A 14,603-nucleotide genomic window follows, 5' to 3' on the forward strand; every position below is an offset into this window, starting at 1 on the left:
TTGCTCCATATTTATCTTAAAATATTAAAAGCATTGTTATGTGGATGTCATTTATTTTTTACCGTAAAAGTTGGTTTGCAAATATTTAGATTTCTCAGATAAAAGCCATTGCTAGTCATATGGTGCACTTTTCTACAAAATTATTAAAAGGCAGTGCCCTGGGAATTATTTAGCAAGCAGACTTTATTACCCTAGTGTACATTAGAAAGAAGCATAAAAAGCACCTCTCTCAGGGTGGAACAGCAGTGTGCCATGGTGCATACCCCACTCACCTGCTGTGCCCCGCACACTGAGGAGGTGGCCCTGTCTGGGAAGCTTGTTGAGAAAAAGACTTCTGTGTTCTCTGCGTGTGTTTATATGTCTGTTTACACACATGGTATTTGTTTTCAGGATAACAGTATTGGTGTATAAATGAGCAGAGTAAACACAATGTCTCTTGATTTTGTTAATTTATTTTTTTGAATTTTCTAGCTCCTTGTATTAAAAATATTACACAGATATCCACACATCCCACCCCATATACACACAGATGCAGCTGTATGAGCAGATTCTAGTCCTGTACCTGTGTTAGTACCTTTGTCACTTGAGAAGAAAAGATCGTTCAGAATCGAGGATAAAAATCCAGTCTATCACAGCTGTGCCACTGTTTTCCAGAAACCACTGAGCACAGTGTAGGAAACATTCTGGCAAATAAGGGATTCTATTTGAGCAGGAATTAACTGAGGGGGAAAATGGTGGCCTGAGTAATTTATACGTGTGCGTGTCTGTGTGTATGTGCGTGGTTGTATTTAAAATTTATTTTAAACCTATGACTCCTTTCTACTGAAAGATTTTACTCAGATCATATTGGTAAAAAGTATCTGCACTTGTATTTTTATTATTGTGTGAGTTTTTAATGGATTTTTTAATATGATAAAACATCACATAGCGGTCTTACTTTTAATAGTGATATTTATATTAGTAAGTTATTTACAAAAGTTCTGACTTCAATGTAGTATGGGAAACTAACATCCGTCTTAGACATTTTTTCTGTTTCCTTCAGCTCTGTTTCTAATTTGCATGTGCTCAAAAATGATTAACATGCCCAAGTAAGAATAGTTAATGCATGGAAACAATCTGCCTGTTTTTCTAACTTGTATTTAGGTACAATATTTTTGTCTAGTTTTACAGTGTACCCAAATGCCCATCTATGAATGGGCATTCATAGAGTCCCTCCTCAAATTGTGCAATTTCTATCCAATTGTGCAATTTATATGCAGACTCAAGTTGCAGAATATAAACAACTGAAAGATACTCTGAATAGGATTCCAAGCCTTCGAAAACCTGATCCAGCAGAACAGCAAAATGTGACCCAGGTGGCACATGCTCCACAAGGTTACAACACAGCAAGGGAGAAGCCAACCCGAGAGATACAGGAGGTAAGAGGCATGAACTGGTAATCTGTGGTTAGGTCACTTTCTCTGTCAAGCTGCCAAGAGGGGACCTGCTCTTAATATTGCCAGCTTTTCTCAAAGAGCAGTAGTTCTCAAATTTTAGTGTATACCAGAATCATCGGTAGGACTTGATAAAACACAGATTACTGGGCCCCAGGCCCAGAGTTTCTGGTTTAGTTAATTTGGAGTGAGGCCTAAAGATTTGCATTTCTAACTGATTCAGCTGGTCTGAGGAGCACACTTTGAGAACTGCTGCTAGTGTTTTCTTTTTTTTTTTTTTTTTTTTACCCTGAGATGGAGTCTTGCTGCGTCACCCAGGCTGGAGTGCAGTGGTGCAATCTTGGCTTACTGCAACTTGTGCCTCCCAGGTTCAAGCAGTTCTCCCTGCCTCAGCCTCCTGAGTAGCTGGGATTACAGGCACCCACCACCATACCTGGCTAATTTTTGCATTTTTAGTAGAGATGGGGTTTTGCCATGTTGGCCAGGCTGGCCTTGAACTCCTGACCTCAGGTGATCCACTTGCCTCGGCCTCCCAAGGTGCTGGGATTATAGGTGTGAGCCACCGTGCCCGGCCGCTGCTAGTATTTTCTGAGAAAGACTTTAATGTCTTTGTCTTTATTCATGTAGGTTTATTTGTCTTCAAGGAGCTGTAGTTTCTGAGTTTTTCAAAGTTGGGGATTTTGGGGAGGTTAAGGTGAGAAGGTTAAATGATCATGAGGATTTTATGTGATAGTCAACCCGCTCAAATACTAAAGTTAGTAATGTATTTGAACTTGGAGCAGTGCTAGGTCTACACAGAGCATGTCAAAATTTGAATTAAATGACCTGTTTGGCACTCCCCCGGTATGAGTGCTAGTCAAGTAATACACTTTTTTTATATTCTTGTTCTTTATAAAAATTAAGCCTTACTTAAGAATATCTCATAAGTGAGACATCAGAAGTAGTTACCATTATCATTAATTTCTACAAAAATTTTTTTTCAATCATCTGTAATAAAAAATAGACAATATGGTTATCTTTCTGACAAAGTGGTTGTTTTAAACTTTTTAAGTTCAGGAGTGCGTGAGCAGGTTTGTTATGTAGGTAAACTGTCATGGGAGTTTGTTGTAAAGAGTATTTTATCACCCAGCTATTTAGCCTGGTACCCATTAGTTATATTCCTGCTCTTCTCCCTCTACCCTCTGATAGACCGTAGAGTGTGTTGTTCCCCTGTACGTGCCTATGTGTCTCATCATTTAGCTCCCACTTATAAGTGAGAACATTTAGTATTTGGCTTTCTGTTCCTGTGTTGGTTTGCTACAGATAATGGCCCCCAGCTCCATCCATGTCCCTGCAAATGACATGATCTTGTTCTTTTTTTATGACTGCATAGTATTCCATGGTGTATATGTATCACATTTTTCTTTATTGAAGTCTATAATTGATGGGCATTTAGGTTGATTCCATGTCTTTGCTACTGTGAATAGTGTTGCGATGGACATACACGTGCATGTGTCTTTATAATAGAGTGATTTCTATTCCTCTGGGCATATACCCAGTAATGGGATTGCTGAGTCAAATGGTATTTATATCTTTAGGTCTTAGAGCAGTCTTCACACTGTCTTTCATGATGGTTGAACTAATTTACACTCCCACCAACAGTGTATTAGCACTCCTTTTTCTTCATAACCTTAGCAGAATCTGTTATTTTTGACTTTTTAATAATAGCTCTTCTGACTGGTGTGAGATAATATCTCATTGTGGTTTTGATTTGCATTTCTCTAATGATCAGTGATGTTGAACTTTTTTTTTTCATATGATTGTTGGCCACGTATGTTTGTGTTAGTCCGTTTTCATGCTGCTGATAAAGACATACCTGAGACTGGGTAATTTAAAAAAGAAAGAAGTATAATTGGACTTACAGTTCCGTATGACTGGGGAAGCCTCACAATCATGGTGGAAGGCAAGGAGGACCAAGTCCCATCTTACATGGATGGCAGCAGGCAGAGAGAGCGAGCTTGTGCAGGGTAACTCCTCTTTTTAAAATGGTCAGATCTCTTGAGACTTATTCACTATTGCGAAAGCAGCATGGGAAAGACGTGACCCCGTGGACTGAGTTACCTCCAACCGGGTTCCTCCCACAACACGTGGGAATTCAAGATGAGATTTGGGTGGGGACACAGACAAACCACATCAATGTCCTTTTGATAAGTGTCTGTTCATGTCCTTTGCTCACAAAGTGGTTTCTAACATTAAAGAGAAGACTGAGAAAACTTTCCACCAAGTTATGGGAATAATTAAGTTGATGTTCAGGGCATTCCTTCAACAGACAGGTTCAGTATCCTCATGGACTCTTGTTCTTTCTCAGGCTCTTATGTTAATGACTAAAGAAAGCATGACCAGATCACTGGCCTGGTACTTGGTTCTATTCTCTGCTCTTGTCAGACTACCAGTTTACTGGATTAATCTTCCAGTGACTCAGAGCTTCAGTTTTTCCAACTCTGAAGTGGAGATAGAAGTTATCTGCAGTAACCTTCCTTGCTAGGATACTGTGAAGATAAATGACAAGTGTTTGAAAGTACTTAGAGCTCTTTAGAGAAATATTTTTCTGTAAAGCTGGGGCAGTATTAAGTCAAACTTGCCAGATATGTGAGGATGTCGCTAGAATGTGCAACTCCAGTTGTCCTCAAATGTCTGAGAAAGGACTTTTCTCCCCAGTTTATTAATACAGTCCAATGTCTCACATTTGATAATTATATCTCTGTTAATTTAAGAATAGGGTTTCACATTTGTTTCAATTTTGGGAGAGCAATCTGACCAAAGAAGGTTTTTTTTTTTTTTTTTTTTTTTTTTTTACTGAAATATGCGCTTTACTTTTTTTTTTTTTTTTTTTTTTCGGATACTGAAGGTTAAAGCGAAAAAAAAAAAGAGTGATATTTGTTTCTGTTGGTACTATATTCTCTTTCTTCCTCACTTTCTAGGTAGTGCAAATCATATAGAGATCGCTGAAACTTATAGGGAGAACTGATTTGAGTCAACTAATTTTAGAGGAGGGATATTCTGAAAAGACATTTCTTTTTTTTTTTCTCCTCAGGGTTTTCAGTATTAGCAATAAAAATGTTTACAAAAGACTCCTGCTGGTTTGCAAAGAAGAATTACTACTTTAATACATTAAAAATATTTTACTGTGTCTTGTTTAACAGGCACTATGTTGAACTAAACATGGATGTTCATTAGTAATGGCATTCTTTTTTAAATTAGTAAACCAAACTAATAAAAACTAAACCCAACTCCTCAATTTTATCTTACCCTTCTCTTTTCAAATAATTATTGAAAACAAAATTTACATTGAAGAAAATTATGTAAACATTTCATCACTTGAAGCTTTTTATTCTAAGGGAAAATAGGAATTAGTTTACTTCTGAGATACTGGTTACTTGGAGGTTTTGTTTTCCAGGTTATTTACTGTATTCTTCACAGATGAAGCTTTGCTTATATTATCTATTTTATAAGTGAGATTACACAGTAAGAAAATTAAGTGACTCCATTGCAGCCATAAAGGCAGGACTGTATATATTTCTAGACACCTTCTTCTGTTGTAGCCGCATGCCCCATAGACATGGAAATAAAGAAATTACATCATTACTTTTGAAATGGAAGAGTGTCATTCCCAGTGATGTGCTTGGCCTAGGTGTCTCGAAATAGTGATGTGTGGCAGAACCATGAAGCAATTCCTGGAAGAGCAGAAGACACAAAACTCTATGCTACTACCCATAAGGAGGCAGAATTTCAGGCTCCCCCAGAACCAGTCCAACAAGAAGTGGAACGCAGAGAGCCTGAGGAGCATCAGGTAGAAGAGGAGCACAGAAAGGCCCTGGAGGAGGAAGAAATGGAGCAGGTCGGGCAGGCAGAACATCTTGAGGAGGAACACGATCCATCACCAGAGGAGCAGGATCGGGAGTGGAAAGAGCAGCATGAGCAGCGAGAAGCAGCCAACCTCCTGGAAGGGCACGCGCGTGCTGAGGTATGAGGTCACCCGCTTCTGGTATGGTATACTGGGATGGAAAACCTGGTGTTATTTTTACATGTTAAGGTAATATATCACAATCTCTAAAATAAAAATGTGAGTGAATCTACTAAACATTATGTGCTCATATTTAAGTTTTCTCTTGTAATGTTAATAGCAGAGCTATTTGCATACCTCAGAAAGATGATTGGTGATCAGAGAGCACAACTGTTGTACATGTGCATTCTTCTTTTTGTCAGTTGTATACATTCAGAGATTCATTCTCACATCACCTTAATAGAGTAGAACAGGTAAGCACACAATGGAGCACCTTCCCAGTTTGTACCCAAATTTTGTCTTGAGCATCTTGAGGCAGAGAAAAGCCTCATTTTCTATGATCAGGCGTCCTCCTCTCTCTGTTCATTTATTGTCAGTATGTTGCCTTTTGCATTCACCTTCAAGGTGGTTATTTAATTGTCAAAAATCTGATTTTACTACTTGGAGATATTCTGCTGGTTGAGCATATCTAAACAGCCTCTGCTCAGGATCCCTTACTGGGCATGCCACTTACACGTAAGACTTTTCCCTTTCTTAAAAAAAAAAAATGGCCAAGATTATTATAAATGATGCTTTAAAAGAAAACTCTACCCTTTCTTCTTTTAAACCAACACTTAATGCAGCTAGATGCCTTTCTTCTACTGTCTCTAAACTGAGTCTCAATAGTAGGTTACCTGGCCTTTACATGGATGCTGATCACCTTCTATCACTCAAGTTTTATTTGGCCTCAGATTTTCTGAGACTTCAAGCTGCTTGAGGCTTTAGGCTAAGCAGGTGTGAAGACCTCTGTAGTTGCCCTCTTGGGTAGTTGCAAACTTAACCTCAGAAAGCTTCTTCCAGTCTTGTGTTCTTCCCCAATAAGGGAAGTAAATTTGCTTTCCAGCCCTCTACCTTCTTTGCTTTGGTGAGAATTGTGTGTGCTTTTGTTAGTTGGAGTATGGCAGGGAGGATGGGGAGTAGCTCAATGGAATACAGACTTTTTTGTTGATGCATAATATATGTATATATTTTCAGAGTATGTACAATATTTTGAAACATTCATATAATGTATAATGATCAAATCTAGATAATTGGGATATCCATCACATCAAACATTTATCTCTTTTTTATTTTGGGAACATTCAAATTCTTCTCTTGTAGCTATTTTGAAATATAAGATAGATTATTGTTAACCATAGTCACCCTACTGAACTACCAAACATTAGGTCTTATTCCTTCTCTCTAACTATGTTTGTACCATTCATCAGTCTCTCTTCATCCCCCTTCCCAACTCTGGTAACCATCAATCCACTCTCTGTCTTATCAAGATCCTTTCTTTAAGATCCCACATGGATGAGAACATGCAATATGTGTCTTTCTGTGCTTGGATTTTTTCACTTAACATAATGACCTCCAGTTCCATCCATGTCGCTGCATATGACAGGATTTCATTCTTTTTTATGACTGTGTACAAGTACCACATTTTCTTTATCCATTCATCCGTTGATGTACACTTAGGTTGATTTCATGTTTTAGCCATTGTGAGTAATGCTGCAATAAACCTAAGAGTGCAGGTATCTCAATATAGCAATTTCCTTTCTTTTGGATATGTACCCAGTAATAGGATTGCTGGATCATATGGTGGTTCTATTTTTAGCTTTTTGAGGAACCTCCATACTGCTTTTCATATTGGCTATACTAATTTACATTCTCTCCGACAGTGTGCGAGGGTTCCCCTTTCTCCACATCCTCACTAGCATTCATTGTTGCCTTTTTGATAAAAGCCATTATAACTGGGGTGAGATAATATCTCAGGGAAGCAGAGTTTTAAGAATTGCTCTATCAGATTTCCCTTTAATCAGAAGGCACCATCTTCTCAGCCATTCTTAGTTTCTTTGGAAAAAAAGTTGAATATCTGCTTTTCCACTATAATCTGGAATGTGGCTTTTTTTTTTTTTTTTTTGGCTATGCTTTGCCTGGGATTGGTATATATATTACTAGAGTTAATTAGCATCCCTCAGTCTTAAACTGTTCATGGAAAAAGCCGTAGGCATAGCATCAGGTCACAGATTGCCCAGTTAACATGAAGTTACCAAAGTTACCAACTACTTGTTTGTATCAGAGCCTTGTGAACATAAATTTTACAGTTTGAAACTGATATCTTCTGTTGTGCCTTCTGTTCCATCTGAGAAGGAAACACATTGAAAATCTGCCTTAATACCAGCAGTTGGAAACATCTGCTGCTAAAGAATCCAAGGGTGATTCAGAGAAAGTTCGGAAATAGGAGTTTTTAGACTTTATGTATAATCACAGTTCACCTGACAAATAGGCGTTAATAAACCAGCCCTGCCTCCCGAGTTTGTCAGGAGAAACAAATGAAGAGAAAACCCAGAGGAAGTAACCCCTCTTGCTCTGCACCAACTCATTTTCATCCCAGGTGTACCCTTCAGCCAAGCCAATGATCAAATTCCGATCACCCTATGAGGAGCAGTTGGAACAGCAGAGACTGGCAGTGCAGCAGGCGGAGGAGGCCCAGCGGCTGCAGAAACACCAGGAAGCTTTGCACCAGCAGAGGCTGCAGGGGCACTTATTACAGCAGCAGGAACAGCAGCAGCAGCAGCAACAGCAGCAGCAGCAGCTGGCGAGAGAGATGGCCCTGCAGAGGCAGGCCGAGCTTGAGGAGGGCCGGCCGCAGCACCGAGAGCAGCTCCGGTAGCCTTCCCCTTTCTCAGTGAGCGAGGACAGCCCCTGCTCCAGTTTGCATACACAGATTCAAAACAGTTTTGTGCATTTGTGATTCATGAAGTTAAGGGGCTCATATTACTCAAATAGCCAAGGCAGGACAGCTACTTGAAAATTAAATACCAAATATTTAATTTTAAAAATAATATTTTTTTCTGCTTAAAACTGGTAGGTTAGGTCTCCAAATAGCCTTACAGGCTTTGTGCAAACTTTATTTTATTTTATCATTAAAAGATATTTTATCTTTTTAAGATACCTTTTGAAAGTGTATCTGGAATTTTTATTCGACCTAATTGCATACATAAGAGGTTTTTAAAAAGTTTTTATGGCTTCTTAAAAATGTTGAGAAATTTTGCCTTTTACTGTCTTTAAAGATAAATGACCTGTGTCAAATTATGCCTCTGAATTTGTCTCACTGGATTTATCATGTTTGTGTCTCTCGTAGGCAGCAAGCTCGTTATGATGCTATGGATAATGATATCGTTCAGGGAGCAGAGGACCAGGGAATCCAAGAAGAGGAAGGAGGTGGTGAGACTTCTTAGATGATGAATGTTTTAATAAATTACTTGATAACATTGTTTATTACCAATGAGCCAATATTATATGACATCAATGAGCTATATGCATACCTGAGTAAGTGCAAAGGAGATGTGTGAATCGTGTCTTTTTCTTAATCCTCTTAAGCGGTGCACACTGGTAGTGAAAAATGCTCAAGATAATCTGTTTCCTCTCTGTCATTTTGCCTGTAGTTTAAGCTTTTTATATACTAAATATAATATTTCTGACAAATTATTATAGGATTATTATGCTTTGGGAAACATCTACATTTTCTCCTTACCTTGGAAGTCCTTACATCATTGCCTTAAAATGTTTAAAAATTCAGTCAATAGTAGCTTTCATTTATGGTAAGCACTTAATATGTAACTTATCAAATATTGCTTACTGTTATAGTAGAACCAGAATGTAACTAACTGTCTCTTTGGCGCCACTAATGCTTAGATGTGTATCCTTTTCTAAAAAGTCAAAAAGAAAGTGATTACATACAACCTCCCTTAATAGCCTGTTGTGATATTTTACAGCTCTTACACAGTCAAGAAATTGTTTTCCTTGTGTCCCCTACATGGCACTTTAAGCTTTTTTGTTCTAATATCAGTAAGACTAGAGAATGGTTTGTCCTCTTCTCTAAGTAGTAAACCCCTTTGTGCACCTGAAGCCTGATGGTAAGTTACCCTGTGTCATTATTTTCTCTAGGCTTAGTACACTGCATATACTTAAACTTTCCTCTTCTATCCTACTTGTTTTAAGAAGTTTTCTTTTTTTTCTTCTCTTTTTTTGTTTGTTCTTTTTGTGCTCATACAATTCTCTTTATCTAAATATTTTTTCAAAAAGCAGCAAGTAAATGTCTGAATATGAATGTGTGCTGTTCTTTGCTGTGGCAGTCGTCGTCATTACTGTATCAGAAAATATGTGATGGGCTATATTTGTTTCTGAGCTCCACAGATGGGGTTGTTCTTCCTTGCATTTACTGAAACTATCAATTTCTTCTTTTGGAGCCCAGCTATTTCCTCGGATACTATCAAAATTAGTTGATTTCTTCAGCAGTGTCCAATCAACTGGGCTTTTTTTATTGAGAAAGTTTTGATTGTTGTTGTTTTCTTGCATATGAGGGAAAAATTACAGCCCCTGTGAAAAGTATTTATTTAAGAAGAAAAGTGTCTGACCCATATCATCTCTTTAGATACACAGTCTGTGAAAAGAACATAACTTTCTTTGGAAAAGCCAAGACATAGGCCTTATGTTGAGTTAACAGAGGTGAAGGTAATATGGTCTGTAGGAAAGTCCACTGGTGGCCTTTCTTTGAGTTGAAAGGGAAATCCTGTTTGATTAATTTGGGGCTGATTTTAGTTTCTTTGATTTGCTAGCCTATGAAAGAGACAACCAGCACCAAGATGAAGCAGAAGGTAATAGACATGAGCCTCGTGAACAAGGACCCCGAGAAGTCGACCCAGAATCTGAGGCAGATGTAAGTATCCTCTCTTCTGCCCCTGACACATGGAAACTCATAAGGTGGGAAAGAGAGTTGAAAATTTGCCTGATGCCAGCCTTCAGCCCCAGATATTTCTGTTATATCCTCAGCACAGAAGAAAAGTGGCTTGCGTAATTATGTATGGGCAGTGTTTTTAACTGTAAACCATGGTGGACGTGTATGTGATGAGCTGGTTTAAAGATTGCTCTAGGGGAAAAAAAAAACAGAATTTTTTTTTTCTGATGACTTTTAGATTAATTGAAATAAAACCTAGAAAAGCAAAATTGAGAGACATTGAAATGCATAGTAACTCTGAAAGATAGGGGGAATAAAAGGCAAGTGTGGAAGTTGGAGATGGGACCAGAGAAAGGAAACTAACCTTCCTGAGCATGTCGAGCAGTCTGCTAGGGTGTTAGGTATGTTGTGTGGCTCTGTGTAACCTCTCAGCAGTCTAGTGACCGTTTTAATAAATATATGGATGAGGATGTGTGGTTTGAGACATGAAGAGTTGTTCGGGTACCACAATGGCACAGAAAATTTATAATATAAGTAGGTAGACATCTAATAACCGGCATTGTTATTTGTGTTTACCAAAAAAGACTGAGACCTCCAGTTCAGCCAGGTGGGCTAGATCCTTGGCCCTGCCTGTAAGCGAAGCAAGCAAATGTTTAGTGAGCCTGTTCCTGTGTGTATGTGTAGATGACTTTTACAACTTATTTTAGCTGCCCTGTCATCTTTTGCTGATAGATATAAACTACCATGTTTATAACAGTCAGTCTTTGCTATCACGTGACCCTGTTTATATCGATCCAGTGGATTAAGAGAACCCATGTCCCTGATAATCATCGAGAAAGTCTTCCTGCTAGCTCCTTGAAGGCCTCTTGATGGAAACAGCTTTTCCACTTAACTTGCACCAAGATGTGGCAGAACACCTTTCCCTGGCATTCCTTGCATCAAGATTTCTGAAAATATGCTCAAGGGAACCTAGTCTTGAAATATTTTCAGGAAAGAGCAAATACTTGAGAGCAGAAACATATGAGAGAGCAAGAGACTATCTATGAAAGAGCAAGAAAGCAAGTGTACAAAGGCCTGCAAATGTACATGGGGTGGGAGGAAGGGTATTTCAGTCACTTGTTTGGGAACTGCTGTAGGCTTTGATTACTTGACTATATGATCCTTTACTTTCCTATCATCTGTTTATTTGTTCTGGGGAACACGCTGGGAAATACTGGCCTTTGTACCATTCTTACTTTTAATTAGAAATGGTTAATCCCACTTGTTCCTCTCTTTTTCTATTTTATTTGAACATAACACTGTGCCTGCTAATTCATACCTGTTACTTGGTCAGAGTTGAGCTAGTCAATTTTATGAACTTTTGCAAAAGATATTTGGTACTTTCTTCTGAAATGAATGTTACATTTTTCCTGTATTTCCATACAACTTTTTGATAGTGCACTAAAGAAAATCCATATGACAAGAGATTGTGGAGTAATTAGAGTTTAGTGTGAAGGTGGTAATTTGTTAGTCTCTACATTCCCAAGAACAGTGTCATTTGCACTGGAATAACATGGCCAGGGATGTGCAGATAGTAGATCAGCTGAGACTGCAATGAACTCTCAAACATGTTCAAGACTCTGAAATGAATTGAAGTAGAATCTTGTCTGGAGAAGACTGATAGAGACCAAATCCTACTCTGTGGCTTTACTGTCTCTTAGAAGCATTTACAGCTTTAGTAAGTGTCCTGTTGATGACCTGGGAGTGTTTGGGGCACCTCATGACAAGCCTCACCGTTCTTGCCCATCTCAGGCTCTAAAATGTAAATCTTTATGAGGATGTATATTATTTGGAAGGTGCTTTGGGAGCTTAAGTGGAAAATTGAAATAATTCTAAAGTTGATAATATGAAGGGCCTTTGTTGAGCACAATAACTTGGGAGATGAGTTAGGGAGGACATTTTTCATAATATATTGCCCTGTTGGGCAGTTGGGTAGCTCAGACCTTTTTAACTCCCATCTCTTGCCGGTTCGACAGCTATTTCATGGGAGTGATTGTTAATAAAGAAATTGGATCCATACTGGAAAATGACCATTTCCTTTTGAGTTAGCCTTTTTCTTGTCTTGTCTCCTTTTCACATCTTTTTTATAGATCCTTTCTGGTATGAGCCTTTTTTCCCATCAACCACTTTTCACCTGCTGACATGTTAAACATTGCTTGCACAGGGAAGTTAGTATAAAAATCAACATAGCAGTGAAAAGAGTTAATTGCCCATCTAAATCCCCCACCTAAATTAGTATTTTTTTTCTCACTTGGTCCTCTGACTTTTATTAATTATTTTCTTGTTGATTCAGTTCTGTTCACATTACTTGTGTCAGTAGAGTTTTGAGGACTATTTCAAAATCACTTGCAGGGAAGAAGTGCTATTTGTACCTCATTCTGATTCGTCAAGCCTCTGACAAGTAAAGCAGGAGTTTTCTCTCTTGACAATGCGATGCTGGATTCTTGTGAGTCTTGGCAAGGATAGATCTGAACAATTCAGGGAAGGACGATTTCATTTTCTGCCAGTGTGTAGCCTTTCAAATGAAATTAAACTTGATCCTCAGTTTTGAAGTGATAGTTGCTTTTTATTAAAATTTTACAGAGGGCAGCTGTAGAGGATATAAACCCAGCAGATGACCCTAATAATCAAGGTGAGGATGAATTTGAAGAAGCTGAGCAAGTGAGAGAAGAAAATTTGCCAGATGAAAATGAAGAGCAAAAACAAAGTAATCAAAAGCAAGAGAATACAGAAGTGGAGGAACATTTGGTGGTAAGCAGATGCCATGAGGAAAGGCTGGATTTAACTGGGGTAGTCTAACAAACATCTGGTTTATGTAAAAGGTTAGTCATAATCTACATTGACGGAAGGTTTGCCACTTTGGTGGTTTTTAGGCCACTTTATCACATGATATGCCTGTACTCTGAGAGAGAGGGTAACAGACATCCTGGGCTTTGTATTGGAAATGATTACTCATCATTTCCTGGCCCCAGATGCTTTGAAAGTGCCCTTTTCATGGTGGCATGCTTGTTCTTTGTCCCAGAGTACTGTGTAAAAGACATCTCTGATGTACAGTAACATGAACCTCCCCTTTTGTTTCAACAGATGGCAGGAAATCCAGACCAGCAGGAGGATAATGTTGATGAACAGTACCAGGAAGAGGCAGAAGAGGAGGTAGTAAGAATTGAATCCCAGAGACTGACCAGATGGGTCTATCACATACACTAACTTTAAACAAACCTCAGCACTATTGACTTTGACATGCCTTCCATAGAAATGTTCAGAAAGATTTAAGCAGGATAAGAAAGGGTTGTTTAAAGCAAAAATGGATCATGGATCATGACACTGGAGATGTTTGTTTAGAAGATAACAAAAGCAGGGTAATAGAATCCATCTCTTTGGTTCTCACCTGAAATTTTGAATTAAGAAGGTATTTGACTTTTCAGGAATGGTGGACTTAGATTTGTGTGATCTTTTGCAAGAATATTTTCTCCTGTCTCCCTCTGCACATTCAGGGAATCCAAACTGGCCCCTGGAACTTTCTCTTCAGGCATCTCCCCAGTGCCTACCTCACAGGAATACCCCATAGTATCTATCGGAATCCACTTAACACCCTCCAAACATTTTTGTAAATTTTACAGTCTCTCCTTCTGGCCTATTCCCTATAAGAATTCAGTATCTTAATTAAATTTAACAATAAAGAGGGAGGAAAAAGGTATAAAGAGCTCAGCTGAATAAAATGCAAAGATAGAGTTTCTTAATATTTTATTTTAGTTTGCTTTTCATTGTAAACTTCGGGCATCTTGTTAATTAGATATAAGTAGCATTTATTGTGGTGCTACTTATGGAGTAATTGGTTTATTGTGGTGCTGCATGTGGTGTAATTGGTGAATGCTGTTTGTTGTAGCCATTTTATCACAGCATTCTGCTGTATAAACAACTGCAATATATTAGAGTCTGATACAAATTAGGCCGAGACCCTGTATTTAGTCTCATTATGGACCAGTAAGTAGTTCCCAAATTAAAACCCTGGTTTGGAGCTGCTTCTCAGGCAGGTGTCTTGCAAATGTGTGGTTTTTATCCCTAAGGGGAACTCCATGGGAGGATGGACATATGGCAGGCTAAACAGACACACCCCACCACTGGAGATCCTGTGCAGACATCATGAGCTGTGCTCTCACACACAGTTCCCTTGAATAGGTCTGCTTTCTTATTCTTACTGATTTTCTAAGCTTTTCAGAGCTGATGAGAAAATTTGTGCTTATACCAGGAAAACAGAAAAGGATGTTGCTCTTTTGGGTCACTGGCAACATCTCTAATAACATGCACTTTTCTGGCTTGATCTTTT

General features: G+C 38.5%; 1 protein-coding gene across 4 annotated transcripts in view; it reads left to right on the forward strand.

Annotated features, from left to right (window-relative positions):
• GOLIM4 (golgi integral membrane protein 4) overlaps window positions 1-14,603 on the forward strand; it is an 83,362-nt gene that overhangs the window by 60,121 nt on the left and 8,638 nt on the right. For 2 of the 4 annotated variants that reach the window (XM_011944611.1, XM_011944613.1), the window contains 7 exons: window positions 1,260-1,418; window positions 5,104-5,436; window positions 7,892-8,166; window positions 8,642-8,724; window positions 10,119-10,219; window positions 12,860-13,027; window positions 13,361-13,429. In XM_011944611.1, the coding sequence (XP_011800001.1) occupies window positions 1,260-1,418; window positions 5,104-5,436; window positions 7,892-8,166; window positions 8,642-8,724; window positions 10,119-10,219; window positions 12,860-13,027; window positions 13,361-13,429 (1,188 nt within the window). The remainder of the gene's footprint in view (window positions 1-1,259; window positions 1,419-5,103; window positions 5,437-7,891; window positions 8,167-8,641; window positions 8,725-10,118; window positions 10,220-12,859; window positions 13,028-13,360; window positions 13,430-14,603) is intronic. The other 2 variants (XM_011944612.1, XM_011944614.1) reach the window with 1 other exon arrangement.

This window comes from Colobus angolensis, unplaced genomic scaffold (assembly GCF_000951035.1).
Source record: "Colobus angolensis palliatus isolate OR3802 unplaced genomic scaffold, Cang.pa_1.0 Scaffold234, whole genome shotgun sequence".
NCBI lineage: Eukaryota > Metazoa > Chordata > Mammalia > Primates > Cercopithecidae > Colobus > Colobus angolensis.